Source organism: Saimiri boliviensis, chromosome 15 (genome assembly GCF_048565385.1).
Source record: "Saimiri boliviensis isolate mSaiBol1 chromosome 15, mSaiBol1.pri, whole genome shotgun sequence".
In the NCBI taxonomy this organism is placed as follows: Eukaryota; Metazoa; Chordata; class Mammalia; order Primates; family Cebidae; genus Saimiri; species Saimiri boliviensis.
The window spans coordinates 78,218,041-78,236,346 of NC_133463.1; the positions used below are offsets into that span (position 1 = coordinate 78,218,041).

Here is an 18,306-nt window from a genome sequence, read left to right on the forward strand (position 1 = left end):
CCCCACCCGCCGCTGTCCCTCCCATATTTCCCCCTGACAGACCCCAGTGTGTGCTGCTCCCCTCCCTGTGTCCATGTGTTCTCATTGTTCAACTTTGATTCTGTTAAGAACAGACAGCACCATCTTCTTAATCATCTGGCTGAAGCTGGCAAATTCTACTGCCTTACTCCTCTCTCCTTCATCTACCATGTTTTTTTTGTAATTCTTCTAAATAGCATCCCCAATTTTAATTACTTTACAACTGTTAGTGTTAAAGCTTTGATACTGCTCAATATTATAGTGTATTAGCCCAGGATCTTCTTGTAGAAATGGCAGAAATTCCAACTCAAATTGCCTTTAATAAAATCATCTGTGGGCAAATGTAACTGAAAATTAGACATCAGACAGGGCTGGATCCAGGTCCTCATTATTACCAAATATCACTCTCCATATTATCACTGCTCTAGTTCTCTCTGACTTGACAGCACTCCCAGTCACTTTTTCTTATATAATAAATAACAAACACAGCTTGGGGCTTACATTCTACCAACTGGTAACCCCACTGGCAAGAGGATGCCTCACTCACGGTTCCAGCTAACATGCTATGAATGATTGTTCATACAATATGCTGTATGTTTTCTCCTTGGCCAGACTTAGGCTACTAACCCCATCCCCAGAGTAGGGGTTAGATCAACCCCAACCAAATCACAATGACTAAGAGTAGAAAAGATGGTCCCCCAAAGCAGAACTGAAGAGGTACCACCCTAAACTGAGAAAAAAACAGCTAGTCAAAAATAAATTAAAAACATACAAAATATCCCTCCAGTATGCTTCTTTATTGTATTTCTTAATTCCAATTTCATTCCACTTTAAGTCACTCTATTCCCTGTTTGCAAATTAATCTTAAGATACATTTGCTTATTTCTTCCCACTGTTCATGAGTCTTAAATGACTCCTCCCTAGAAGCCCTCCAGAGCTCAGGGAATAGCAATTTCCAAGCATGTGTGAAAAATTTCTGAGCCCTCCTTGAATGAGAGGTAGAGGTTTTGAAAGAGGTGAAGCTTTAATGAATAATCAATGTGAGTGAGTGATGGAGTTAGTTTTATTTCTGGTAGTCCAATTGGACACCTTGGGCTAGTGTAGCTTGTAAACAAGTCTGTTACATAAGAATTCACCTGGCTGGGTGCGGTGGCTCACGCCTGTAATCCCAGCACTTTGGGAGGCCGAGGTGGGTGGATCACGAGGTCAAGAGATGGAGACCATCCTGGTCAACATGGTGACACCCCGCCTCTACTAAAAATACAAAAAATTAGCTGGACATGGTGGCGCGTGCCTGTAATCCCAGCTACTCGGGAGGTTGAGGCAGGAGAATTGCCTGAACCCAGGAGGCAGAGGTTGCAGTGAGCCGAGATCGCGCCATTGCACTCCAGCCTGGGTAACAAGAGTGAAACTCCATCTCAAAAAAAAAAAAAAAAGAATTCGTCTGTCATGGATGAAATTCACAGCAAAGCAGACAGAAAGGCAGAATTTGGCAACTCTGAGTTTCCTGTGTAGCTGTCAAAATCTTTATTTCACCTACTGGACTCCTTTGGCACTTCTCCTGCCCCAGGAGAACTATGTGAGTTTTTCTCTCTTCCTCATATGTCATGACCCGCACTAGAATGTAATACTTGAAGGACAAGGAATGTGTCTCTTTAACTGGTGTCTATATTCCAATGCCTAACAGAGTACCTGGAAAATTGTACCCTTAATATTTATTGGATAAGTGAATGATAAGTGCCAAACAGTATCTTTTCCACTTCACTTAACCTAGAGTCTTACATACAGCATAGTCTTGCATACAGATGAATTTAACTTTTCAAAACACATTTTTAAAAAGGATTCTAATCATATTTTGGGGGCAGGGGGTCAGTGAAAATTTTGATAAGTAAGCTCATTTAAATTACCTATGCACCAGAACTCTAAAATTGATAGCTTCTAATCATAAAGCTGTAGAATGTTCACAAATAAGAGGGATTTACTCACCAGATTCTATTTTTCTGTGTCATTTCCATTTCAGTGTAAGCACTGCTGAAAGCAAACACCAAGAACATTTTCAAACAAATGTTATCTATTCCTAGATGTGAACCACGCCACTCTTAACCAACCATAGGTAGAACTGCCATCACGCATGCACACTCTTCCTCCCAACCTAGAAAAATTCTATCCCCATCCAGGATCTTCCCACCTTGATGCTCACCCTCTGCACTGCTAGGTGGCCATCCGGGCTCACCATCTAGCAGTTTTCCTACTGCTTGGGAGACCCAGTGAATTTTAATGCTATTGAGCAACTCTGCTCAAACATTCCTGGTGTGAATTGAGCAAAGCTCTGGTTGCTAGGCAACCATCAAAAAGGCACAAGGATTTCCGAAATAAAGAGAGACCCAGAGCACACTTGAATCTAATACAATTGCACTGTTTATTTGCAACTGGTTGGATTGTACTCCTTCCTTGGTTAGATGGTTTATTTCTCTACTAATGACTCCAGAAAATATTACAACTCTGGCCTTTCCAATTTTTAACTAAGCTAAAAGTATTTTTACTTTTTCCAGACTCTCAGCGAGGAAAGAATGAGGTATGTTTCAAGCTGGAACTTCTAGAAAATAGTGGGTGCTCAACAAATATTTGTTGAACTAGTTAATTAATGTGTGGGTACGAGGGCTTGCTTTTGCATCCTGAGGCAACCATGGCCTCTGGGGAAAGCCAGGCTTGCTGCATCCTGAGGCAATCACTCACTCTGAGAAAGCCAGATGCCATGTTGTGAGGGAACTCAAGCCATCTATGGAGAGGCCACATGGTTAGGAACTAAGGCCTACTGCCTACAGCCATGTGAGAGAGCCATCTTCAAAACAGATTCTCCAGCCTTGATTAAGCTTTCAGATGACCATAGCCTTTACCAACATCCAACTGCAGTCACATGTAAGACCCTCAGCCAGAACCACCCAGACAGGCCATTCCCAAATTCTTGACCATCAGAAAGAGGAAAATACAAGTCAAATGTTTATTATTTTAAGCCATTATGTTTTGAGGGTGATTTGTTACGCAGCAAGAGATAATACAATCTTCTTTCACCTTGTCTGAGATGACAGCTTATTAAACTACAAACTCTTGGATGGCAGGTTTTCTGTCTTATTCACTCCTGTATTCCTGGTATCTTGTCTGCATCCAATAAACAATGAGTAACAACTCAGTGACAAGCTGCTTCCTAATTTTTATAGAAATCTATATAGGTTCACACCCAGAAACAGAAGTATAACTCTTCAATCAAATGATGCCTTTTAGCAAAAAAACATTAGAAAACATAATTATCCAAAAAAGAACTTTTGGAAATTACAGGGGAAAAAATGTTATGAGCATTTACATCATCCTCCTCCCTTACTGGGGCGGGAGGGAGCTACATGTAGAAGGAATACAGGGCCGTGACGTATTCAAAGAAAGAATAATTAACAAAGGGCATAGTTTGAGAAGCTCAGCTTCTCATGAGGAGGAAAAGGCATTGCAAGGTGGCACAGGGGGACTAAGACATCAAGCTCTACTTGGAGTTTTCCTTGAAGTGCTCCTGAAGCAATATCATAAAAGGAATTTGAGAATACAAGTCCAGTTGAACAAGTTAACTCTTCAGCCCCTTTCCAACTTGAGCTGTCGTGGTTGCTCCTGTCCTCTGCTGGCCTGAGAAAGCTCAGGAGGAAGACCATGGTGCTAACATTCTCCGCCTTCATATTCACACGCACTCTCTCTCCATCAAGTATCTTATTAGACTGTTTGAGCACAGGCTAAATACGTGTCCTCAAATAAGAGATGGTGAATAATAACCGCAAATCTTTGTCTTGTTCCCTAACAATAAAGCTGGTATAGATTAAAAGCATGATTTGCCCTTCCCTGCCACCTCAGGTAATGAGATTACTACCTGTATTCAAATCAAAGACACATTCCCTTCCTTCTAATGGCTCAATTTCCAGAGTTGATATTGTATACTCTGCCACATGCTGTGAGGTATGTAAGAAAAGTGGCATCTGACCTGGCATCCCAATTACTTATCACCCCGCTCCAGAGCCAGGGGGCAGTTTCAAATGTGTTCAATTCCCAATATCTAAATATTAAAAATAGTAATTTAAATGTCTCAGATCAAAGAGTCATATTCTTCTCTTCTTTCCATTCATTGCCTTTGAGTCTTGCCATGACCACAATATCTGGTAAACAGCAGGCCTCTAAAATTCAATATTGCTATTGCTGTTAATTCCATTCATTCAAGAAAAGCTGGTTGAGCATCAACTATGTGCTAACGCTATACTAGGTTTTTAAATTCACATTATTTAATTTGTGTCAATAGCAACCCAATGCGCTGAGAAAAATAAAGCTCAAATATTTTGAATTCTTTACCAGAGGCTGCAAACTCCAAACCCAGGTTTTTTTGGTTAGCTCTACTGCTCTAATCAGAAATCTTTTAAATGAAGACGACCTTTGTATCCACCAAGATAACGAATCCCAAGATTCTCACCACCCTTGCTTTTTTGTTTGTGTGTTAACCAAGATTCCAATGTTTTGAAAGAGAGTAATTGGTTAAATTTATTTAGAGATAATATTTCTCTGCTTATAGAAAAATATCTGAAACTCCCAACCCAGGTCTTTGCTCAGCATGAGACAATCAGATTTATCACAGACTCCGTAATGATCCTAGCATAGGTAGTTGACATCTTACCAAGGCATGGCTTTTCTGAAATATGGAAAATTATTCTAAGTTCCTCATCATTCTGGTCTTACCTCCCAGAGATTTTTAAGGGAGATATTTAATACAATCAATGTAGTGTTTTAAGAAGGAGGTTCGATTCTGAGGATATTAATGTAAAAGGAGACCAGTGTTAGGCCCTCTGTCAATGCCCCATTTCTCCCAGCCCACTCCATGTTAACTCGGCAAGAATGAAGTCATGGAGGAGGGGAGGCAGGAGAGCAGCGGGTGAGAGAGAGGAGATGGCCTTGAATTCAGTCGGTCCCAAAGCCAATAGAGTGGCAGGCAGCGCCAAGCATCTGGTTGTTTGACAATGCTGCCACCTTCTGGCGTATATTGGAAAATTACTAGAAAATACAGCTAGTCACTGTCATTTAATAGAAAAATCACAAAGATGTGATCTGATATACCAATAAAGTTTTTTCAGTTCCCTCCAAGGTATTCCTGGCATCTATTTAAACTACAATTCAATACACTTGCTTTTCAAGCTCCTGTCTTTTAAAGTATTCCATACTATGCCTGGATGATTAGAGAAACTTCCTCAATGTGGTACCTACCTTCCAATCCAGGCCTCCCCCACCCACCCCCTGCCTCTAGCAGTCAGAGTCTCCATGACTGAATTTTACTTGGAACAAATTCAAATCTATTTCTCTGGCCCAGGAAGGATCCCAAACTTGTGGCCTGCAAACGCAGTTACAGTGGCTCAGATTTTGTATATATGTCCAGAATAGTGTTTTAAATGGCTGTAATGGAACACCCCCACATCTCAGTCTTCTGGCAACTTCCCTCTCACATCCAATACACATACATATATACATACACACACACACACACACACACACACACACACACACACACAACCCTATTCAAATACATACTCATTTATTTACACACATGGCCTCTGAAATCAAGAAAGTTTACTTGGAAATTTACATTCACCCAGAACCTCAGAATGTGACCTTATTTGGAAATAGAGCCCTTGAAGATGTATTTAGGTAAAAAAAAGGTCACACTGGATTAGAGTCAGCCCTAAATCCATGACTTACAATGGGCATATAAGGACATATGACTTATGTCCTTATAAGAAAAGACACAATTATTTTTCAAGACGGTGGATTAGAGGCTTTTAGCATGGCTCAGCCACTTGGAAAGAGCAAGATAGTGCATAAAGATCAACTCTGTGAGCTTTAATACAAGAAGGAAAATAGGAATCCACCAGAACTGTGAAGGACGTTCCAAATCCCAGGGAGGAGAACGCCAGCAAACAGCCCCCATGACAGTGTATGGCTGATAAAAGTGAGTGAAGCCCCAGGACATGAGAGAGGCAGAGTACCTCCCTCTGTAACTCACCTTTCCATGAGGATCCAAGAAAGACAGGCTGAGGGAGAGCACGTCGTTTCTCTCAAACCATGGAACTACTTGGGGAGATGTTTGAAGCCACCGTGAATGAATGGCAGTGGGAAAAGCTACAGACATATTCCCAGACTCAGGACTGAGATCAGGATGCCATTTGTAATCTAGGTGCATACAAAGTCATCCGTTCTTTGGTGACCCAGCAGGATGACTGTGCATGCATTTTAGTCATGCGTAAGAGATTGGGGCAGCTGCTCTGGAGTGGGGTAGGAGCCTCCACAGTCGGAGCTGTGGAAAGTACCTCAGCAGTAGGTTCTAGAATTGTGTTCTCTTCCATCACAAGTCTGGGCAAGAGGAAATCTGCTACAGCCGCAGTTTCTTTTGGGCAGCAAGACTTCAGCCAGGGCCATCTTGGCAACCTGGAACCCACCTGCATATGCCATTGCTGGGTGACCAGACCGCTCTTCTGAAGTCATGGTACAGCAGGGCCCTCTTCACTCCACCCCCAGGCAGAAATCCAGGCATTCAGAGCATACATGGCCTGGACCAGCAGCCTAAGCTTCCCATCCATCATGGACACAGACTGTGGTACAGCAAGGTCCTCAGTCCTCTATGCCCAAGCAGATCTCTAGGCATTCAGGGCACCTGCTTGCCCAAATCAGCAGCCTGAGTCTCCCCACTTTTCCTGTACAGAGATCTTGGTGCTAAGGGCCCTCTCTACTCCACACTCAGGCAGACCTCCAGGTACTTGGAACACCCACTCAACTTGATAAGCAGGCTGACCTGTCACACTGTTTCTGTGCAGAGACTCTGGTGCAGAGGAGTCATCTCTGTTACATAGTCAGGCCGATCTCCAGGCATCTGGAGCATGCACTCTTTTGGATTAGAGTTTGGGTTGCCTCCATCACCATACAGAGAACATGGGACAGAGGAGGTTTTTGAGCTCCACACCTAGGCACACCTCTGGGTGCTTGGTAGTCAACTACTGGATTCTCCCTCAGCACAGGTGCTTGTGCCTGCCATCAGGAGACCTGTAGGTGGACCCCGATGAGCATCACCTCCCCCCAGCTTCCCTGAGCAGGGAGCTGAGACCACTATGCATTCCACGAATCAGTTCATTGTCTGGGGCAACGTAGAGCTTCTGCCGGTAAACAAGGATCAAGTACAGCCAGTGCTTGACTTACGACCACGATTGGTTCCAACAGACTGGTCGTAACACGATTTGGTCATAAGTTGAGTAGGCTATATGTACAGTACTGTGAAATGATGAATCTCTGGAACCAGCCAGTGCTTGCTACAAATTCTTGACTGTAATCTTCTCCAGCACGCTCCTTCAGAGTCTGAAATAGACTTCTCGCCTTCATCTGCACTAAAAAGACTTAATGGTGTCCGTTTTTGAATTTGATATTCCATCCAAATATACAGCAATTTCTCCATTTCGTGAATGGGCCCACTTCATTGCTTTGTTATAACTGTTGATCACATGGGTGCAGAACCTTTCACAGCTTCACAAATTCTTTCTTTATCTTTCAAAATCATCGACACAGTCGAGTGTGATAACTTCGTATCACGTGCAATCACATTCACTTTCTTGCCTCCTTCGTACTGCTTAATTACCTCCATTTTCGTGTCGAGATCAATGACCTTTCTTTCCTTCTTGGCAGGCTGTGGCATAGACAAAGACAATTTCCTCTTGGTAGACATCTTGGGAGGGGTTTGATGAAAAATATCCAAGACACAAAACACAAATTGCTGAACCGAGTCTGGGATAACAGTTGAAATGGTGCAAGTGGAGATGGTAGTGCTGCCAGAAGCTGGTCTGCACTGTCGTCTGCCCAGCTGGGCAACGTTTGCACTGCCAGACGTGGAGCAGTCATGGCTAGAGATTGTGGTCGTAAAGTCGAATGGTCTTAAGTTGCATAGGTCGTAAGTCGATCAATACCTGTATATACCTAGCTACACTGGCTGCACCAGCTCTTACCTGTAAGCACCATCTACTGGCTTGTAGATCCAACTTCACAGTGCAATATAAAATTTGCTGAAAGAAGGACACAGGGCTATAGAAGGAAAGCCAAAAAACCCTACCCAACATTCTGGGTCAGTCACACCCCTTAGGGAAGGGAAAAAGGGAAAGAAAAATAATACTATTATAGGGAAATAAAGAAAAAGAAAAAAAAACTCCTATCCACACTAAAATAATTACAAATATTAGAAATGTCAGAGTCTCCAGATGAGAAGGAACCAGTACAAAAAATTTAAATGTGGTGACGCCACCAAAGGATCACATTAACTCTACAGCAATGGTCTCTACTCAAAACGGAAACTCACAAATGGCAGATAAAAAATTCAGAGTACAGATTGCAAGGAAGCTCAGTGAGCTCCAAGACAAGGTTGAAAATCAACACAAAGAAACTTCTAAAGCAATCCAGAAAATGAAGAAAGAGATAAACATCTTAAAAAGAAATCTGTCAGAGCTTCTAGAATTGAAAAACTCACTTAAGGCATTGCAAAACCCAATTGAAACTTTTATCAATAGAATGGACAAAGCAGAAGAAAAATTTCAGCAAGGGCTTGAAGACCAGTTTTTGAAATAGCCCAGTCAGACAAAAATAAACAAAAAAGACTTTTTATAAATAAAAAGTCTTTGAGAAATATGGGATTATGTAAAGCTACCAAACCTACAAATTATTGGCATTTCTGAGAGAAAAGGAGAGAAAGCAAACAACCTGGAAAACACATTTGAAGAAATAATTCAAGAAAATTTCTATAATCCGGCTAGAAAGATACAAAAAAATCAGATACAAAAAATCCAAGAAACACCTGTGAGACACTATGTAAAATGAGAAGCACCAAGACATAATTACCAGAATGTCCCAAGTCAATGCTAAGGAAAAAAAACCCTTAAACGTAGCTAAAGAAAAAGGTTACAGCCAGACATGGTGGCTCACACCTGTAATCCCAGCACTTTGGGAGGCTGTGGCAGGCAGATCACCTGAGGTAAGGAATTTGAGAGCAGCCTGGCCAACATGGCAAAACCCTGTCCTACTAAAAATACAAAAATTAGCTGGGTGCAGTGCCAGGCACCTGAAATCCCAGATACTCAGGAGACTGAGGCAGGAGAATTGCTTGAACCCAGGAGGTGGAGGTTGCAATGAACTGAGATCATGCCACTGTGCTCCAGCCTGGGCAACAGAGCAAGACTCTGTTGCAAAAAGAAAAAAAGAAAAAGAAAAAGGTCACATCATATACAAAGGGAATCCCATCCAGGTTAACAACAGACTTCTCAGCAGAAACCTTATAAGCCAGAAGAGATTGGGAGTCTATTTTCACATTTTTAAAGGAGAGAATTTCAAACCAGGAATTTCATATCCTGCCGAACTAACCTTCATAAGCAAAGGAGAAATAAAATCTTTTCTAGATAAGCAAAAGGAGTAATAAAATCCTTTCCAGATAAGCAAACATGAAAGAAATTTGTTACCACTAGACCACCCTTGTAAAAGATCTGTAAGGGAGTTCTAAACTTGGAAATGAAAGAACAATACCTGCTCATAGCCTACAGACCCTAGAAAGCAACCCCACGTCTACACAGTAGCCAGCTCCTTGAATGTAAGTGGTCTAAATGCTCCAGTTAAAAGTCACAGAGTGGCTAGTTGGATTAACAAAACAAGACCCATCCATCTGCTGTCTTCAAGAGACCCATCTCCCATGTAATGATACTCTTAGGCTCTAAGCAAAGGGTTGGAAAAAGATCTCCTGCACAAATGAAAACACAAGAGAGCAGGGGTTGCTATTCTGCTATCAGATAAAACAGACTTTAAACCAATGGCCATCAAGCAGAACAAATAAGGGCATTATATAATAATAAAGTTTCCTATTCAACAAGACTTAACTATCCTAAATACATACATACCCAACATTTGGAGCATCCAGATTTACAAAACAAGTATTTAAGGCTTACAAAAAGACTTAGCCACACAGTAATAGTGGGGGACTTCAACACCAACTATCAGCATTAGACAGATCATTGAGGCAGGAAATTAACAAAGAAATTCTGGACTTAAATTGATACTTGACCATTTGGACCTTGTGATGATTAATACTGAGTGTCAACTTGATTGGATTAAAAGATACAAAGTATTAATCCTGGATGTGTCTGTGAGGGAGTCACCAAAAGAGATTCACATTTGAGTCAGTGGTCTGGGGAAGGCAGACCCACCCTTAATCTGGTGAGCACCATCTAATCAGCTGCCAGTGAATGTAAAGCAGGCAGAAAAATGTGAAATGGTGAGACTCACCTAGCCTCCCAGCTGACATATTTCTCCTGTGCCGGATGCTTGCTGCCCTCGAACATTGGACTCCAAGTTCTTCAGCTTTCAAACTCAGGCTGGCTCTCCTTGCTCCTCAGCCTGCAGATGGCCTATTGTGGGACCTTGTGATCATGTAAGTTAATACTTAATAAACTCGTGTGTGTGTGTGTGTGTGTGTGTGTGTGTGTGTGTGTGTGTGCGTGCACACATGTGCTTATTTCATTAATTCTGTCCCTCTACAGAACCTAATACAGACCTAATAGCCATCTAGAGAATACAGCCATCAACCACAGAATATATATTCTTCTCATCTGCACGTGGAACATAATCCAAGATCAACCACAGGCCTGGTCATAAAGCAAGTCTCAATAAACTCAAAAAAAAAAAGAAATGAAATCATACCAGCCATACTCTGAGACTAGAGTAGAATAAAAATAGAAGAACATCTATATCTCTCAAAAGCACACAATTACATGCAAATTAAACAACTTGCTCCTGAATCACTTGAGGGTAAACAACAAAATTAAGGCAGAAATCAAAAAATTCCCTGAAATAAAAGAAAACAGAGATACAAAATACCAAAATCTCTGAGATGCAGCAAAACCAGTGTTAAAAGGAAAGTTTATAGTGTTAAATGGCTAACTCAAAAAATTAGAAAGATCTCAAATTAATGAGCTAACATCATACCTAAAACTAGAAAAACAAGAACAAAATAACCCCAAAGCTAGCAGAAGATAATAAATAACTAAAATCAGAGTGGAACTGAACAAAATTGAGACCCAAAAATCTATACAACAAATCAACAAAAGCAAAAGTTGTTTTGACATAATAAACAAAATAAACCACTAGCTAGATTAACAAGGAAAAACAGAAGATCCAATACACACAATCAGAAAAGACAAAGGTAGCATGACAACCAGTCTCAGAGATATATAAAAGATCCTCAGAGACTATTATGAATTCCTCTATATGCACAAACTAAAAAATCTAGAGAAAGTGAATAAATTCCTGGAGAAATGAAATCTCCAAGATTGAATTTGGAAGCAATTACAATAAAAACAAAAATCAACAAGTGGGAGCTAATTAAACTAAAGAGCTTCTGCACAGCAAAAGACATAATCTACAAAGTAAACAGACAACCTGCAGAATTGGAAAAAACATTTGCAAACTATGCATTTGACAAATGCCTAACATCCAGAATCTATAAGAAACTTAATTAAATGAACAGGCTAAAAACAAATAACCCCATCAAAAAATGGGCAAAAGATATGAACAGATACTTCTCAAAAGACGACATACAAGTGGCTACCAAACGTTGTTTTAAAATGCTCAATATAGCTAATCATCAGAAAAATGCAAATCAAAACCACAATGAGATATTATCTCACACCAGTCAGAATGGCGATTATTAAAGGGTCAAAAAAACAATACATGCTGATGAGGCTGCAGAAAAAAAGGGAATGGTTATACACTGTTGATAGGAATGTAAATTAGTTTGGCCACTGTTGAAATCAGTTTGTAGATGTCTCAAACAATTTATAACAGAACTACCATCCACCCCTGCAATCCCATTACTGTGTATATATGCAAAAGAAAACAAATTGTTCCACCAAGGAACTCAAACTGCAAAGTTTCCTCCAAAGGACACCCCTTCCATATAGTACAGGCCCAACAAAGCCAATGTTTATTTTTGTGTTTTGGAAACACTTGTGTGATATGAGCCAGTTCCTCTAATAAGTCTCATATATATATATTGTTCTGTCTTTCTGGAGAATCCTAACTTGATATGTCTATTATCCTCCCTTTTTTTCCCACTCCCTGGAGAACAAGGGGCTCAGTCTACGTATGTCAGCAAGAAACAGCAAGAAAGGCAGACATCAGCATCAGGGGAAGGGGCAAGTTCAAGGGCCAGGACCCGGGGAAGCAACTCTGAACGGCCTGGCTGTGGGAGTCTGGACATTTCTACAAGAGAAATTAATGTTTTTAACACTTCCTTTCTGTCAAGCACCTTGCATATATTAGGTAATCCAATCTTACATCAGTATTCTAAAGAGAAAGAAAAAGAAAACATCTTGCCCAAAACCCATTCCCTTTCTATTTACTCCCCATGGCTTACAGGAGTAAGTGATGTGTCTGAAGGAGGAGAGACTGTGTTAACAGAATTGCCACACCTATAACTTTCAAGTAACATCCCAGAACTGACACACAGAATAGTCACATTCCTTTCAGTTGACAATCTTCACAATGCATTTATTTTACTTTTGCCTCCTCTAATATTCATAAAAGTCACATACCCAGCCTTCTTAATCTTAGGAATCTGATATACAGCCCATTGAGGACATAGCTTAGAGTTGTACTTTCTGCATATCACCACCAGACAACATTTACCAAAATGGAGTTTTACTTCCTATCATTTACATTGTAAAAACTATAGACTTGAAATATAAAATCTTAATTACATACACCACTCCTCCGTGCACCAACATGCTGAGGTCTCTGCTTCAGGTGAGCTTTCCTGATGGATGATATCCTGTATACCTAGATGTGCCAAGAGTCTGAGCTGTCCCTGAGGACATGGAAGTTTCACAGTTATGTTCATCTGCTTTACCATAGTAACTGATATGGTTTGGCTGTGTTCCCACCCAAATCTCATCTTGAATTGTAGCTCCAATAATTCCCACATGTTATGGGAAGGACTGAGTGGTGGGTAATTCAATCATGGGAGCAGTTTCCCCAATACTGTTCTCATGGTAGTGAATCAGTCTTACAAGATCTGATGGTTTTATAAGGTGTTTCCCACTTCATTTGGTTCTCATCCCCTCTTTGCCTGCCTCTTTCTTCTTCATAAATTACCTACTCTCAGATATGTCTTTATCAGCAGCATGAAACCAGTCTAATACAGTAACCATTTTACTGTTTATATGTGTGCCATACATGTCATATACCTTAAACATATACAATAAAATATATTTTTAAAATAAACAAATCTCACATATCAGAACCTCCTAGACCTCACTCTATATAACTCAACCTTTTTGCTGATTCCAATTTGTATTGTTTTGCTATAATAAAACATAAATGCAAGTATGACACTTTCAATGAGTTCTGTGAGTTGTGTTAGTGAATTATTGAACCTGAGGGTCTAGTGAGAAACCCCAAGTTTGTAGTCAGCTGGTAAAAAGTGAAGATGTTCTGGGAACTCGCAAATTTGCAGCTCGTGTCTGAGGTGAAAGCAGTGCCCTGAGTCTGTAAAATTCAGCCTGACTCCAGGTAGTTAATTTCAGGTGTTGTTTTCTGATCTCACAAAAGTCATATTGGCTACAGTGACTCTGACTCACTGAAACATGTGCTTTGGGAAGAGAAAGAATAAAAGGGTGAGAGATAAACATTGATTCCTGAATGGCTACCTAGTCCCTAGAAACCTGTGATATAAAATTGCAGCTATGCAGTGATCAGTTACAATGGAAGTTGAGGGTCTTGTTTTCTAAATACTAACCCTTATCTTAACTGATAAGAGTTAAGCAAAATTTTTCTTTTTTTTTTTTTTTTTTTGAGACAGAGTCTTGCTCTGTCATCCAGGCTGGAGTGCAGTGGCACAATCTTGACTCACTGCAGCCTCCATGTCCTGGGTTCAAGCAATTATCCTGCCTCAGCCTCCAGAGTAGCTGGGACTACAGGCACATGCCACCACTCCTGACTAATTTTTGTAGTTTTAGTAGAGACAGGGTTTCACGATGTTGACCAGGCTGGTCTCTAACTTCTGACCTCAAGTGATCCGCCCACCTCCACCTCCCAAAGCTCTGGGATTACAGGCATGAGTCACTGAGCCTTGCCAGCAATGGAATTGGAAAAGAGAGCTCCATCTCCTAAGAAACCTGGCTCCTTGTATGCATCAGGAAACACAAAGTAACAAGAAAGAGCAAAACATACAATTCCTTATTTATTGTGATCCATAATAATAGCTAAAATGAAAGAAATAGCAAGCCAAGCTTAGATTCTGGCTGGTCTGACTACGGCCCCAGGACTCAGGGTCCTCAGGGAAAGAATATGTTGGGGAAGATCCGGATGCTGGATCAAGTCCAGATTCTGGCCCACCCGAGATATAGCCACTAGCCTAAAAGCCATTTCCAAAGGGAAATGTTATGCTGAAACTCGGACAGGGAAGAACACTGGTGTAGTTCCTAAGAAAATGGGGAAACATGAAAAGGGCGAAATAAAGGAGAGAGAGAAAGGATGTCAGGGATCTCATCCCAGCAGGGTGGAAATGTTTAAATGCCTATAAAGAAATGGAGTGAATAAAGCAGATGTTCATGGGCCAAAAAAAGTTCTCAATGCAACAATCCTAGGGTTTCGGATGGGAGCCCCTGCAGTTTCTCCAATAATGAAGGACCAGCTTCATTCACCCTAGTTTGAAGGAAGTAAGAAATCTGACCTCAGATCACCTGCCATGATGATCCCACAATCTAATCAGTACGAGGATTGACCAAAGGACCTGAGTTCCTTGTATGAATTCAGGTCACTGATGCCAGAAGTCATTTCCAAAAGGGTAAAATCCCTTTATGATGTAAGGGAACTCAGGTACAGAGAAAGTTTAAAATCACAGAAGGTGCAAGAGAGGCTGGGCAATTAACCAAGACTGTCCAAAGCCCCAGGTGAGCCCTCTTTCCCTTCCACATGCCATGACCTTAAGCACTGGAAAACACAGTTTTCAATCCATAGTTTGCAGAGGAACAGAAGCCATCTCATTTAATCGGTAAGAGAGTTGAGAAAAACTCATTTACCCTATTGTCTTTATACAAATAGAGTTTGGGCAGAGCTGTGATGAGCATTACGGGGGAATAGGTTGGGGGGGTGACAGAGGTTCCATACAAAACACTACAGGAAAAGAAGAGAGTGGAGGAATCAATTCAGATGGAAAACGTAGCTCAAGAAAAAGAACTGTTTTGTGCCATAGAAGAATTTAAGAGAAATACTTTAAGAAGGCAAAACCTCAAAATTGCAAAGGTAAAACAGCAGAAATACGTGAAAAGAGAGACTGCAAAGTTAAGGAAATGAAGATCACAACACCATATCTGAACTGATAAAGTGGAAAGGAATTATGTTGAGAGATGAGTTACAGACATAGAGGAAAGACCTGCCGTGATCTCAGAGAATGCAGATGAAAAAGAAAAATCAAAGGTGCAGGAATTAGACAAGATAATATATGGAGAATCCTAAAGGACGATTGGTATCTGTGAGGTAGAGAACCTAACAAAGAGAAAAGCTATTTTATTATTATAACAGGAAATTTTCCTAAGTTGGATCTGCAGCTTGAAAGGCACAGTGTCCCAGGAAAAGTGACACTGAGTGACTGAGACACAGGTATTGCCTGGTTAAAGTGCTTAACTTCAAGGATGAAGAAAGAATTCTTCAGGCATACATTTAGATGTATTTGTGGAGAGTCTGAGAAAATTTTACTGGCCTTGATCTTCTTCAAAGCATCAATAAGTCAACAGGAGACCTTTGCATGGCCACAAAAGGCTGAGGGCAAGAAGTTTGACTATAATCTCTCTCCAATGAGATTCTCAAGAATAAGACAAGAGGCAAAGGTTTTCAAATATGAAGGGACTCAGGGAGTGAAGAACGACTGAAAAAATGATTTGATCACAGCCATTCAAGGCATAAAATGACTGTTAGTTACCCATGAATAAATTTAAATAGTCTGTGAACTCATGCCTGTAATCCTAGCACTTTGGGAGGCCAGAGCAGGCAGATTACTTGAGACCAAGAGTTCAAGACCAGCCTAGCCAACATTATGAAACCCCATCTCTACAAAAAATAAATACATACAAAAATCAGCTGGGTGTAATAGTGCATGCCTGTAATCCCAACTATTCAGGAGGCTGAGGCACAAGAATCACTTGCACCTGGGAGGTGGAGGTTGCAGTGAGCCAAGATCATGCCACTGCACTCTAGCCTGGATGACAGAGTAAGACTCTGTCTCAAAAGAAAAAAAAAAAATTAAAGAATGAACACTAAACAACCCTGAGGAATATGGTTACACTCCTTGGTTACATTCCTGAGGAATATGGTTACAATCAATTTACAAATAATAAAATAATTGGGAGATAGCAGATGGTAGAAGAGCAAGATGGGAGAATACATTTCCTTGCCTTTTTTTTTTAGCAGAAAATAAGTAAACACCATCTAAAAGTGAGACACGATGTGAGCAATAGGGATTACTGGAATACACTGGAGTGAACGGTGATTATTCACTTGATTATTGTCATGTGAAAATGCAGGCCAATGTGATTCTGATGAGACAACATGTTTGAAATCTTGGTTGATGATTCTAGATGACAGGGGGCTTCTAAAGGATTTTAGGCAGAGGAGTGACATATAAAGGTTGCATTTTTTTTTTAATTATTCCCCATGCCTGCTGTGATATGAACCTCCAGGATTTAAGGAGAATTTGAAGAGAACAAGATGGTGGTGGGAAAACCAGCTGGGAGCACCGGACCCACTGTCCAGGTGAGAAGAGGAGGGTGATGTTGAGTCGGCTGGACTGTGTTGATTGGGGGTTAAGGAGAGAGATGAGTCAAGATGGACTCCCAGCTTGTAGCTCAGGAGGCCAGGTGGCATTAGCAAATGACACAGAGAGCACAGGATGAGACAGATACATGACCAAGAAAATGTGACAAAATGTTAGTAATTGAGGAATATACACATACACACACACACACACATTTGGGGGCTAACATTTTATGTGAAACAATTTCAAACTCACAAAATGTTTCAAGAGTTAAAAAAAAAACTCTTCTATATTCTTCACCCATATTCCCGAATTATTAATACTCTATCACATTTCCTTGGTCACACATCTGTCTATTACCAAGTCAACTTACTTTTTGTTGCATTTCAGTGTAAGTTATCTAATATTACCGGTACACTTTGCCCAAAACCATTCAAAATGCACACCATGAACTAGAGTATTTGTTTTTATTATTTCGAAGTAAAATTTAAACATAATGAAATGCTTACATCTTTAACATACTATTTGAGGAGTTTTGACAGATATATAAACCCTTGTCAATATATAGAGTATTCCACCACCCACAAAACATTTCCTAAATTCTCTACCCATGGCTGTCTCTACTCGACCTGGAAGAGCAGAGAGGCACAGCCCTGTCTCTTGCACCCCTAAAGACACTCACAGCATTGACTGGGCAGGGGCCAGCATCTCTGGACTGACTGCCCATCAGGGAGGGCTTAAGCCTCAACCAGCTGCTGCAGCAATGAGAGAGTCCCATAGAGGGCAGAGAGGGGCATCCTCACAGCTCCATCCCAGGTTGACCCGAGGCTATCCAGCTCCATCCTCAGGCCACACTCCTCCAGCAGGCCATAGGTGATGGCCAAATCCTCTCTCTGGAGTGGGGCAAGGAGCTCCGGCTTGAGGGTGAAGGGAATACTCCAGGAGTCTCTGAAGTTTGGCTCCAGGATGCTCCTTACCTAGAAGAAGGATGATCAGATTCTACAGCCCAGCCTTTAAGATCAGGAAGAGAAAGCTTCTACCCCAGCAGCCAGGGGCCCATGGAGGATAATAGAAGGAACAAGAGCTTTGGGATCCCGAGGACCAGGAGTAACATGCTGGTCACATCCTATGTTCAGTAGATCAAGTTATTGGAAATCAGGTTCCACGTCTATGAAATGGTGAAAATAAAACTCCCCTTATAGAATAGTGGTGTTTTTATTTCTAAACGTATATACACATATGTATGTATATGGTATATGCATATAAAGGTATGTATTTATATATACATATACTTGAAGAGAGAAAAATAGAGAAATTAGCAAATCAGAACAGTGTAACTAGAGCAGGAGTGATCAGCAGATGGTAATGGTGTAACTAGAGCAGGACTATCA

At 40.9% G+C, this 18,306-nt stretch overlaps 1 protein-coding gene across 4 annotated transcripts in view; it reads right to left on the minus strand.

Annotated features, from left to right (window-relative positions):
* Positions 1 to 62: 62 nt before the first annotated feature.
* Positions 63 to 18,306, minus strand: part of GSDMC (gasdermin C) — a 63,943-nt gene continuing 45,699 nt past the window's right edge. For all 4 annotated transcript variants that reach the window (XM_039464349.2, XM_074387117.1, XM_074387119.1 and 1 more), the window contains one exon: positions 63 to 17,892. In XM_039464349.2, coding sequence (XP_039320283.1) covers positions 17,653 to 17,892 — 240 coding nt within the window. In that variant the 3' untranslated portion in view covers positions 63 to 17,652. The remainder of the gene's footprint in view (positions 17,893 to 18,306) is intronic.